The sequence below is a fragment of the Odocoileus virginianus genome, chromosome 33 (assembly GCF_023699985.2).
Source record: "Odocoileus virginianus isolate 20LAN1187 ecotype Illinois chromosome 33, Ovbor_1.2, whole genome shotgun sequence".
NCBI classification, from domain to species: Eukaryota; Metazoa; Chordata; class Mammalia; order Artiodactyla; family Cervidae; genus Odocoileus; species Odocoileus virginianus.
In genome coordinates this window covers 9,372,957-9,385,440 of record NC_069706.1, presented here as the reverse complement: position 1 = coordinate 9,385,440, position 12,484 = coordinate 9,372,957, and the positions used below count along the sequence as shown (strand labels likewise).

At 50.2% G+C, this 12,484-nt stretch overlaps 1 protein-coding gene across 9 annotated transcripts in view; it reads right to left on the bottom strand.

The window, feature by feature from the left end:
- The window catches only part of CLEC16A (C-type lectin domain containing 16A), a 232,017-nt gene that overhangs the window by 122,895 nt on the left and 96,638 nt on the right, over positions 1-12,484 (bottom strand). For all 9 annotated transcript variants that reach the window (XM_070460733.1, XM_070460735.1, XM_070460736.1 and 6 more), the window contains exons 14-17: positions 12,001-12,110; positions 11,164-11,208; positions 6,351-6,401; positions 2,730-2,858 (exon numbers count right to left, since the gene is read on the bottom strand). In XM_070460733.1, the coding sequence (XP_070316834.1) occupies positions 2,730-2,858; positions 6,351-6,401; positions 11,164-11,208; positions 12,001-12,110 (335 nt within the window). The remainder of the gene's footprint in view (positions 1-2,729; positions 2,859-6,350; positions 6,402-11,163; positions 11,209-12,000; positions 12,111-12,484) is intronic.

Genomic DNA, 12,484 nt, shown 5'->3' with positions numbered 1-12,484 from the left:
CAGTGTGAGCCCTGCAGCCCATCTGGGGCAAGGGAGGTAGGCAGCAGTCCTGGGATCTTGAGGATGAGAGAGGAAGACCCCCACCCTCAGGCACCACCACTGGCCTCTGTGCTTCTGCCTTTCGCAGAGTCCTCCCGAGGGCCCTGGCAGGGCGGGCAGCGCTGGCTGCTGGCTGGGTGAGGAGACAGAGGCTCAGAAGGAGCAGGAACCGTGAAGCCCAAGCAGCCCTGCCCTCTGTCATAGGCCTCAGCCCAGAATTTCTCCCATGGACCAGGCGTGTCCGCCCCAGGCCAGCAGGACAAGATGCCAGGGACCGGCCAACCAGGCCGAGGCTTTCACTGTGCTCCCAGGGCTCTGAGACCTGTCCCCTGCAACCCCTCCAGGGCCACCACTTCCCACACAGCTGGCCCCATGGGGGCTCCAGACACGGCCCACAGCTCTCTGGGCCTCTGTGCACCCCTCCCGCCGCAGCGCCCAGCCCTTCCCCCACAGGCCCGGCTCAAGGAGCAGCTCTCTGTGCTTCTTGCCCCCCTCCCCAGGGAGGATTAGGGACCTTGTGCTCCTGGAGAAACAGCCCTGGCCCATAGTTGTGTGTGCACTTCCCAGGTGGCACCAGTGGTAAGGAACCTGCCTGCCAAATCAAGAGACATAAAAGATGTGGGTTCAATCCCTGAGTCGGGAAGATCTGGAGGAGGGCGTGGCAACCCACTCCAGTGTTCTTGCCTGGAGAATCCCATCGACAGCCTGGCGGACTACAGTCCATGCGGTCACAGAGTCGGACATGACTGAAGGGACTTAGCACGCATGGATTGGTGCTGCCTTTCCCATCCTCACCCTCTTTAGTCTTTTCCATGAGGACTGCGGCTATGTTTCCTGGTATCCAGCACCAAGTAGGACTATTAAATACAATGAAGGCAGCAGTGGGAGGCAGGGGGTCAAAATGGTCACACCGCCGGTTGAATCCTGGCTCTGCAATTTGTCAGCTGGGGAACGCTGAGCAAATCACTCAACTTCCTCGTGCCTCAGTTTACTCCTCTGTAAGATGGGGATTATACTAGTGCCAACCTCCCAGGGTGGTTGTAGAAATACGTGAGGAAATTCTTTAAGAAGAACTGATATGAATGATCCACTTTGTCACAAAGGCCATGTGCTCATATAACTGTTAAGAAAACCTGATGGACTGTGGACCAAAAGGAAGGCAGGATGCGACCCAGAGCAGCAGATCTCTGCGTTCACAGTCTTCTGGATCTTCTAGTTCAGGGGCCAAGGAGAACCGGGACGGGGTCCTCTCTGGCCCAGGGACACAAGAGCTGGACTGGGCATGCGGCTTTGCCGTTATCCTGCTGGGGAGCATCTCCAAGAGCAACCAAAGGTCAAGGGTGAGTGTACTCACTCCATAAGGAGTACAGACGTGACACCCACTTGTCAGAACCAATCCCCCCGTAAAAGCTGACACCAAGGACGCCCAGTACAAACGCTGCCACCCACAATCAATCATGTGCCCGGCCACGGGGCCTGCACACCTGTCTGGGAGCATGAGGGAGGCAGGCGTCACTGGCTCAGAGAGAGGGTGGGTTCTGTGGTGAGCATGGTGGGTCTGGGTGGATGGCAGGGAATGCAGACTGACTTCAGACATGGTTCCAACTTTCTCTGTGCCCCAGCCCCGACCCGCCAGGCTTTCAAGGCAAACTAGCAGCAAGAAGGCCAGGAAATCTTCTTGTCTGAGGCGGGTCCAGTGAGTCAATCCCGTCTCTCAAAAAGGTCACAATACTTCCTCCACTCTGGGTACACTTGGATTATCTCAGGGGAAGGCTTGGCCTGATAACAGGAGCAATGAGGGCAAGGGATTCCTCTAATTTATCCACACCTCCACGTCTCCAGGGAATGATTTTCTAGGAAAGGGTTATGGTGCTTTCTAAGAAAGAAACTGTGATCTGACCAGGGAGATAAAGTACCCTGAACAGCCCCGCGAGATGGCTGAAGAAAAAAACTGCTGATAACGGAAGTGCACATGGCAGCTGGGTTCTGAGAACTAACCTCTTCACACACCTCTCCCGCAGGCCCAAAAATAATCACAACGGCATTTTCGTGTGTCATGCCCCAAGATTCCTCAGATACCTTAATGCCACGCCATCGCCAGGGGTCCCGGCCTCTCGGGGCTGGTTCTGCAGCAGCCTCACCTGCTCTGCATCACCACGCTCCTTCAAAGGAGCCCAGCCCCGCTTCCTCTCTCAGAGGTCTGGGGCTGGGCCAGCTTCGCTCAGTGAAGGCAGTCTGCCTGCCACCAACATCTTTCAGTGTCTGTTTAACAAATGGCAGGGACTTCCCTGGTGGTCCAGTGGTTAAGAATCTGCCTTCCACTGCAGGGGACGTGGGGGTTTGATCCCTGATTGGGGGACTAAGATCCCACACACTGTGGAGCAACTCAGCCCATGCGCTGCAACAACTGAACCTTCTAGCCACAACCAGAGGGAAGCCCATGGGCTGCAGCAGAGACCCGGCACAGCCAAAATTAAAAAACAAACACCCAGAAAGAGGGCAGTGCTCGTGGAAAGCTAGGCCCTTGTGGTGGAGGGGTGGGGGCGAGGGCTGGGGGTTGCTGTCTGGCTCTATGAGGGTGAGCTGGAAGGTGGGTCTGGATGTGCTCTGAGACCCTCCCTCTCCTGTCCTGGGGGTGCTTCCTGGTGAATGGTTGCCCAGGATAGAGGCCAAGGCCAATGCCCACTCACCCGCCGGGTCTTTTCCACGTCACCACACGGCAGTCGCTTCACAAAGTCGATGCCGGTCAGCGGCGTGCCTGTTGGGGGCAGCAGGATGGAGGCGTCCATCATGAGATATTCCACGTTCATGGGCTTCATCTGGAAGACAGACGGTGGAGGGAGGCTCGCTGAAGGGAGGAAGGGGCCAGAGCAGGTGACATGGGCCTCTCACCTCCATCTGCTCGTATTCAAGGGTGCATCAGCCCCGACGCAGACTGAGGTGAAGCCTCGAGACAGCCAGATGGGAGAGATGTGCCATTTTGTTTTCTAAGCTGCAGGTTTTCACGCACGTGCAGTGACAGCTCAGACACCTTGGAGAAGCTGCCGCCCTGCTGTGAACAGATTTGCTTTCTCACCCCCAAGTTCCCCTCCCCTGAGCAGGGAGACAGGCCTCAGGAAGGAGGCCTGCCTCTTCGTGGCGGTCCCTTTAGGGTGGTCTGCCCGCGGTGCGGGGCCTGACTGCCACCCGCCTCCCACCCTGGCGCTCTTAGCTGTGATGGCAGCAGGTGGAGTGGCACGGCTTCCATTTAGGGAGTTCTGAGTGCGGGCAGGCGGGGAGCCAAAGGCTCTGCGTGTCATCTCCTGTCCAGCAGGGAGGCTTCTGAACTTGGCTCAGGGAGGCTGAGGAGCGGATAAGGGCCTACAGGGCTGGCTGGTGGCAGAACCAAGACACGGACCCAGGCCTGGCTCCAGAGCCACTATGACCCAAATGTGGTTATGACCCACATAGAGCCAGCATTCCCACTTCCCTCCTCTTCCCTGAACTTCCTACCTGGGGGAATAGAACCAAGTCACTCATGAAGCACCTACTACACGCCAGGCCCCTGCAGGGCCCGCCTCCTACTGTGCGGCTGTTCTACACTACAGAGGGGACCGCTGAGTTCAGACGGAGGGCGCATGCCCACAACCACCGGGCCAGCCAGGGGCAGAGGTGTCTGCTTCCTTCCACGGTGCTTTCAGGAAGCCTTCTCTGATCACCAAGACACATGTTAACATCACCTCCCCGCCTGGAACTTTGCTGCCTAAGTGAAAGTGTTAATCATTCAGTCGTGTCTGATTCTTTGTAACCCCATGGACTGTAACCCACCAGACTCCTCTGTCCATGGGATTTCCCAGGCAAGAATACTGGAGTGGGCAGCCATTCCCTTCTCCAGGGGATCTTCCCGACCCAGGGATCTAACCGGGGTCTCCTACTCTGCAGGTGGACTCTGTCTGCCTGACCCACCAGGGAAGCCCCAGTGCATCAGAACCAACTGCTTAATGTACACGTGTTGCTGGACAGATATGGGGCATCATAAAGGAACGACATGCCACAATATCCTATGGAATTAATGTTACTCCTTTAAGCATCATAAACTTCGTGTCTCCCCTTTTTAGGAAGCGGGCTTCAGTCACATCACACTTCCTCCCCTCCTGTAACATAAAGCTGACTACACAGGGCAGGACCGTGGCGATGGCTCAGTGGTCCAGGGACCTGGAGAGAGGCCCTCAGCTCACCACCTTCTTTGGGATCCATGAAGCCTTCCTCCAAAGGCCTGAGGTCCGCCGTCCCAACTCCTTTATCCCTCTATACCAGAGCGGGGTGGCAGGGCCCTGTCTCCCACCCAGGGTGCCCGCGGCACGGCCTTCCTACGCGGCCTTCCTGCGGCTCCCTCTGCCCTCTACCGCCTCCCAGCAAACCCCCTCTAGGACTCCCGTCCATTTTCCCTCTGCATGAAGCAAGCGGAGACGGGGAAACAGTGAAGGGTCAGAAGACGAGCAAAAGTGCTCGTCTTTCAGCACCCAAGGGCCTGCCCCACTTCTTAGGGCTTAGCGGCTGTTTTCCTAAAGTCTGGGTTAATGGCTGACTTTGGGCACATGTCAGCCTTTAATTCCCTAGAGTGTTAGGCATTGTGCAAGACATATAATAGATGTCATTGAGACAAACAAACAAAACACAGGAAGTGCCCTATGGTGGGAGGGAGAAGAACCAAATATTTGAATATTCATGTTTCTGAACCTCCACAGTAGGCAGTCCCTAGGTATTTCACAACCTGGAAAGTCATGTGGTTTGGGCCCCATTTTACAGATGGAAAAGCCAAGGCTCAGAATGGAAGCAACCTGCTCGAGGTTGCAATAAGTAGCAAAAGCAGAAATGGAGCAGGGGTTTCAGAGTCCAAGCCTTTCTCTATTGCCAAGTGACACACAAGAAAGAAGCCAAACTTCTGGAGAGTCATGTTGTGGAAGGGAACGTCACGGGCGTAACAAAGATGGCATCTGAGCAGACTCCACTCCGCTCCACTTCATGGTCCCAAGAACATGAGCCAGAGACCCTCTTTCCAGTGTGGAGGGGATAACGGGGTGTGGCCATCGGAGGTGTGAGATGCCTGTGAGTGCCTCGCAGAGCACCAAGAGGAGGCCTGGGCGCTGCTGGGGCTTTTCTGAAGGTGAGTTATCCCAATTTAAACTCTTTCCTTGAAAACCCTCTGGGAGGTCTCACACATGCTGCGAGCAAGAATGTTCAGATGCTCACTGATTGGCCAGGGAGCCATGCAGCACATGCTATCTTTATCTTGTTGACATTTTAAACACGTCGGTTTATGGTAAACGTCCTGAATCACTTCACTCTTGGGTGAGAAACGTCCATGAAAAGAGTCACTTAGCACCGAGTTACTGAGTCTTAACTGAGGGGCAGGTGTCAGGGACGCAGAGGCAGATGATCAGAACAGTGCAACCTTCAATCTTCTGCAACTGTCATTTCTCATGATCGTGCCTGCTGGACGGAGACAGGGAGACCGCAGGCTGGCACGGCAGGTGCAAGAAGAGCCACACTCAGGAACATTCTGATGGCACGGTAAAGAAGGAGGTGGCATCGTACTGTGCCAGGCAAGGCAGGGCACTGGGAAGTGATGGCTGGGCAACTGTGGGCACCTCCCCCAACCTCTGCCTCTTGTTTCCTTATTGGCAAAAGCAGGATAATAGCAGCAGTGATTCACATCAGGTTGACATGGGGATTAAGAGATTTCATATGTATGACTAAGTCCTCAATCAAAAACTACGCATATCAGCTTATCTACAAACCAAAACAGCCTCACAGACGTAGGAAACATGGCTGCCAGTGGGGAAGGCTGGGGGGAAGGGATAGTCAGGGAGCTTGGGATGGACATGTAAACACAGCTATGCTTGAAATGGATAACCAACACGGCCCTACTGTATAGCACAGGGAACTCTGCTCAACGTTATGTGCAGCCTGGATGGGAGGGGAGTTTGGAGGAGAGTGGATCCATGTATATGTCTGGCTGAGTCCTTTTGCTGTCCACCTGAAACCATCATGGCATTTTTAACTGGAGATGATCCAATATAAAATTAAAAGTTAAAAAAAAAACAACTACTCATATCAAAGTGAATCTTCCTAACCCATCTCATGACTCAGCCCAACTGAGGGGGAGTGAACGTCATCTGTAATTTCACTGCTGAGGATTAAAAAGGACCGTTTTCAATGCCCTTCCCCACCCATCTCTGCCATTCGAACAGAAAGCCCCAAATTAGATGAGCTCTCTCTCAGTTTGGCAGGACAAGCTTGGCCACGAGTCCTTCTGGCTCCTCACTTACCGTCATACTCCTGTACTCATCTTCAAACATGTCCAAAAAGATTTCTTCTCCCTAAAAAAGGAAGGAAGGAAAGAGAAGATTATGTATATTTTTTTTCCATAAACAACAAAGGATTATAAACTCCAGTTCGCGGCTTTTGGGTCATCTGTTTCTTATTAGTGAGTTCTCGTAAACCACCAGGAAGTAAAATACACACGTGAACATGCACACACACACACACATATTCGAATGAAAGCCCAAATATCAAATTGCACCTCAACGGTTTTCTCCTTTTCTCCAAGCATGTGTCATTGTGGATTTCTAGTGTCAAGGCAGTTAATTAACCACCACAACAAAAATCACTTCATGTACAATTAAAATATAAAAATGGTTAATGTTTCAGGTATTTAAAATGATCTGTTTGCTGAGAATGGTTGGAGAAAATAAGAGTGTGGGCTAAGCTGTCATGTTAAAGCTGACAGAGGCTCCGCACGTCTGGAAGGAAGAGTATGATTAGATACGCTTAAGGCTAACATTACGTGGCTTGTTCCATTTGTTTCTGAGGCGTGCCTTTGGGGGTTTTAGAGTGCCTGTGGCCCTGAGGACCCCCCAGAACAGGGTGGTGGGGAGCGGCTCTGAGACTCATAGACCAGGGGCCAATCTCAGTTGTTCCTCTCAGAGCCTCTCTGTTTCACTGCAAGATGGGGTGACTGGCCCCGTCTGTGCAGGTCAATGTGTCATCATGACCACCCTGGACAGGTCTGCAGCCTGGGAGGACACAGGCTGGTAGCACTGGTCTGGCCTGTGCCGTAAGTCTCCCTCTCTCCCCCAGTACTGTCTCTCTCTTTCACACACAATCACACACACAGTTGGGGTGGGAAAAGCAATAGGTCCTTTGTATGTTTTTCCAGTTATCAAAACTATCAGCAAACTTGAAAGTTCTTGTTTGGTGTGAAAGTGAAAATGTTAGTTGGCTCAGTCGTGTCCAACTCTTTGTGACCCCATGGACTGTAGCCCGCTAGGCTCTTCTGTCCATGGAATTCTCCAGGCAACAATAAAAAGAGTGGGTAGCCATTCCCTTCTCCAGGGGATCTTCTCAACCTAGGGATCGAATTTGAGTCTCCTACATGGCAGGTGATCTGAGCCACCAGGGAAGCCCCTTTGGTGTGAGACCCACAAAATAACCACAGAAATAATCCTTGAAAATATTGATAAGCTCCTGATATACTAAGGGTACAAACCTTAGAGGATAAAAGAGAGAAAAACCTGGGTTGGGAGAAGGGAGGTGCGATTCAAATACAGATCTCCTTTTGTCACTGAAAAAGAAAAATCCTCTGGGAAGATGCCTACCTATATCTCTTCCTGCTTTTTGTAATCCAGAAGCTTGTGGGGAGGGTGGGGAGGACAGACTAAGTGCAGTTACACCGGAAGGAGTGTCAAAGATGACTGTGCTGAGGACTCATCCTCACTTCAAGCCCAAGTGGGGTTGGGGCCAGTCTGGGGGGAGTGGGATTCCGCCCCGGAACACGGGACCCACCGTGGTACCACCCTCTTCTGAGCACATCCAGAGTGCTACAGCTTCAGGGGGTCATCTGAACCCCACAAGGGGCATTTCCATATTATGTGACCTGGTTTTATCTCAGTGAACACTGACAGTAATGGACAGTGGCTGAAAAAATTTCTTACAAGGAACAAGATTCCCAGGGACCTATGTACATAGTTCACAGCTGTTTAAAGAGAGTGCAATGCTGTTTATAATAGCCAGGACATGGAAGCAACCTAGATGTCCATCAGCAGACGAATGGATAAGGAAGCTGTGGTACATATACACCACGGAATATTACTCAGCCATTAAAAAGAATTCATTTGAATCAGTTCTAATGAGATGGATGAAACTGGAGCCCATTATACAGAGTGAAGTAAGCCAGAAAGATAAAGACCAATACAGTATACTAACGCATATATATGGAATTTAGAAAGATGGTAACGATAACCCTATATGCAAAACAGAAAAAGAGACACAGATGTACAGAACAGACTTTTGGACTCTGTGGGAGAAGGCAAGGGTGGGATGTTTTGAGAGAACAGCATCGAAACAAGTATATTATCAAGGGTGAAACAGATCACCAGCCCAGGTTGGATACATGAGACAAGTGCTCAGGGCTGGTGCACTGGGAAGACCCAGAGGGATCGGGAGGAGAGGGAGGTAGGAGGGGGGATCGGGATGGGGAATACATGTAAATCCATGGCTGATGCATCTCAATGTATGGCAAAAACCACTACAATATTGTAAAGTAATTAGCTTCCAACTAATAAAAATAAATGGAAAAAAAATAAAATAAAGAGAGTGCAATGAACGAAAGTGCAAGTGAATGAGAAAACAGCAGTGTTGACACCTTTCCTCCTCCTGGGAGGATCTCTTCATCAGTCAGATTACGAGGGAAAACCACCACTCACTGGATCCAGAGAGAGCTGATGTGGAGGCCAAAATATCAGAAAACTACTAGGGCTGTCTGACATATGGATGAACCCACTGCTGACAAATGATGAGCCCTGCCTGAGTCTATCTTACCCTTAAGAAAAGAGGGAAACAAAGTCGTCACAAGGCGGTATCTTAAAGTGAATCCCCTGGAAACTGAACCTACACATTTTCCAGATACTGAAGGTCATGGGGGCCCTTTATCAATTCTCACTAAATTCATGAGAAATGTTTAGAGCCTGTGTGAGGTTTCTCAGCACATAGGCACACTTCATTTTATTGAGCTTTGCTTTACTGAAGCTGAAACTCCAATACTTTGGCCACCTGTTGTGAAGAACTGACTCACTGGAAAAGACTGACACTGGGAAAGTTTGAAGGCAGGAGGAGAAGGGGACAACAGAGAATGAGATGGTTGGATGGCATCACCAACTCGATGGACATGAATTTGACCAAGCTCCGGGAGCTGGTGATGGACAGGGAAGCCTGGTGTGCTGCAGTCCATGGAGTCGCAGAGTCGGACATGACTGAGTGACTGAACTGAACTGAAGTTACTGTTTCAAAGATACTACATTTTTTATAAACAAATTGAAGGTCTGTGGCAAATGTTAGTTGTCAAATGATAATTAGCATGTTTTAGCAATAAAGTTTTCTCTTTTAAGGTAGCACTAGGTCTTTGTTGCAGCTTGAGCTTTCCTTAGTTGAGGCATGCAGGCAGAGTTGTCCCAAGATATGTGGGATCTTAGTTCCCCAGCCAGGAATCAAATACTCGTCCTCTGCATTGGAAAGTGGATTCTTAAACAATGGACCAAAAAAAAAAAAAAAAAGACCATTGAGGAAATCCTAACAATAAAATATTTTTAATTAAGGTATGTACAATCCCAAAGGAAATCAACCCTGAATATCCAGTGGAAGGACTGATGCTGAAGCTCCAATACTTCGGCCACCTGATGCGAAGAGCCGACTCATTAGAATCCATGGCTGATTCATGTCAATGTATGACAAAAACCACTACAATATTGTAAAGTAATTAGCCTCCAACTAACAAAAATTAATGAAAAAAAAAAAAAAAGACCCTGATGCTGGGAAACAGTGAGAGCAAGAGGAGAAAGGGATGACAGAGGATGAGATGGTTAGATAGCATTACCAACTCAATGGACATGACTCTGAGCGAACTCCAGCAGACAGTGAAGGACAGGGAAGCCCAGTGTGCTGCAGCTCATGGGATCAAGTCAGACACGACTTAGTGACTGAACAACAGAAATACATTTTTTTAGACACCATGCTATCACTCACTCAGCGGATCACAGTACAGTGTAAGCATAACTTTGATTAGCACTGGGAAACCAAAGCATTTGCTTGACTCTGTTGTGGTATTTGCTGTTTTGCGGTGGTTTGGAGTCAAATCCAAAGTATCTCTGAGGTCTGCCTGTACATATATATAAACAATACACATGCATACAGTTCATAGATTCATATGTAATTCAGTAATTTTATACCTATGCATGTGTGCACGCTAAGTCACTTCAGCTGTGTCCAACTCTTTGTGACCCCATGAACTGTAGCCTGCCAGGCTCCTCTGTCCATGGGATTCTCCAGGCAAGAATACTGGAGTTGATTGCCATGGCAAGCACGTATAATTCATGAACACAAAAGTTCCTATGTATAATTTAGTCGTCTGAGCATCTGTATATAATTGATGGTTTACACGTAAATTCATCAATGAACAAACTCATATATAATTGATAAATAAACAATCCCACACTAGGGGTGAGTCCTCAAAAGTTGCGCTGATCAGAAAGATAAAGACCATTACAGTATACTAACACATATATATGGACTTTAGAAAGATGGTAACGATAACCCTATATGCAAAACAGAAAAAGAGACTCAGATGTATAGAACAGACTTGTGGACTCTGGGAGAAGGCGAGGGTGGGATGTTTCAGGAGAACAGCATTGAAACATGTGTATTATCTAGGGTGAAACGGATAACCAGCTCAGGTTGGGTACATGAGACAAGTGCTCGGGCCTGGTGCACTGGGAAGACCCAGAGGGATCGGGTGGAGAGGGAGGTGGGAGGGGGGACTGGGATGGGGAATACATGTAAATCCATGGCTAATTCATATCAATGTATAACAAAAACTACTGTAATGATGTAAAGTAATTAGCCTCCAACTAATAAAAATTAAAAAAAAAAAAAAAAAAAGTCGCGCTGATAAGACAACATGAGCAGAATAGCGCAGAGACCACTGCTGCGGAGCGGACAGAATGGCACATTTTCCCTCAGGACTCAGAGGGTGTAAGAGAGGACTGAAGCCACGACTGTCCTGCTTCCCGCCCCTGAGCCCCGGCCCACCTTATAGAAGTGCCGCACCAGGTGGACGCTCTCTTCTCGGGCTCCCTGTTAAAAGAGAGGGAAGGCGTGAGGGGCAGGTCTCACGGAGGCGAGTGAGTAGGGGCAAGCCACGGATTCTAAAATCTGAGGCTATAGAAGACAGACGCTGGGCTGATAATCTTAATCCATAAAGTGGTTCTTCATGGGGGTGGTGGAGAAGGAGGTCAAAACAGAGCTGGGTAAAGGACAAATGATTCAACCTGATGACTTGGAGAGCTGTTGACACGCAGTTACGTGAGGGAAGTGGGTTCTATTAATAAAGTTCGGCTGTGACGACTCCACTCTTATAAACAGAAAAATTCACGTGTGAACGTGTGTGTCAGGGTATACGTGTAGCTGGAAAGACACACACCAAGCGTCAACTAGTGTTACTTTTTACCCCTCTGTACTTTTCTAAACTTTCTAAAACAAACATGAAAAATAAGAGGGAAAACAACAAATGCTATTCAAAACATGAGTGTACGCAGTAGCACGATAAACCATAAATAAATAAACATGTGTCTGTACATGAATACAACTTTCAAAATATAAAAAGAAAAAGAAAAAAATCCTGGAGACAAATACAGAGCCAAACACAAGAGAAACTACTAAGATTCGCTAATCAGTGGGCTGCTTGGGGCCGCCTCGGTGGAAGGACAGGTCCGTGGGGACAAGCGGGCAGGGGGTCGGCAGGGGGTCTGTGGCCTGTCTTCCTCCTGCTGGTGCCTCGCACACCCGGGACCAGCTACGACCTGGATGCAGGGGCTTCCCTGTGACCTCCCCCCACTGTGGGGCTGGCGCGGCAGGAACAGGCCTCACCTCCAGGCAGGCCAGGTGCACGTCCTTTATGATGCAGCCCGTGCTGGCCACGACTTGCTGCTTGAGGAGCAGACAGCTCAGCTCCAGCGTCGCCAAGCGGATCTTGCCGTCTGCAGGGCACACTTGGGTCAGCCACGCCCACGCCCTCACGTGCAGTCTCCTGCCTTCCTGACTTGGAGATCAGCGGGTCAGCCGACAGGCCCCCCGACATCCCGTGGGGACAGAGAGGGACCCCCACATGCTAATCCCCTGCCCAATCAACTACAGTTGAAAGTTCCCATCAAAACTGCCTGTACCAAACGCTCCTCTAAGCCCTCTTATGGGCAACAGGGAGGCAGGAAAAATGGGTAACTGATTACTGAAGATCTAGAAAGTGGCTGTCTGTGGTCGCTTTGCTTGTCCAGAGGTCCTTTCCCTCCTTCAGGGACCAGAACCCCTTTTTCCTTTGGAGGGTCACCAGCCCCACTCTTGGTCATGGGCTGCT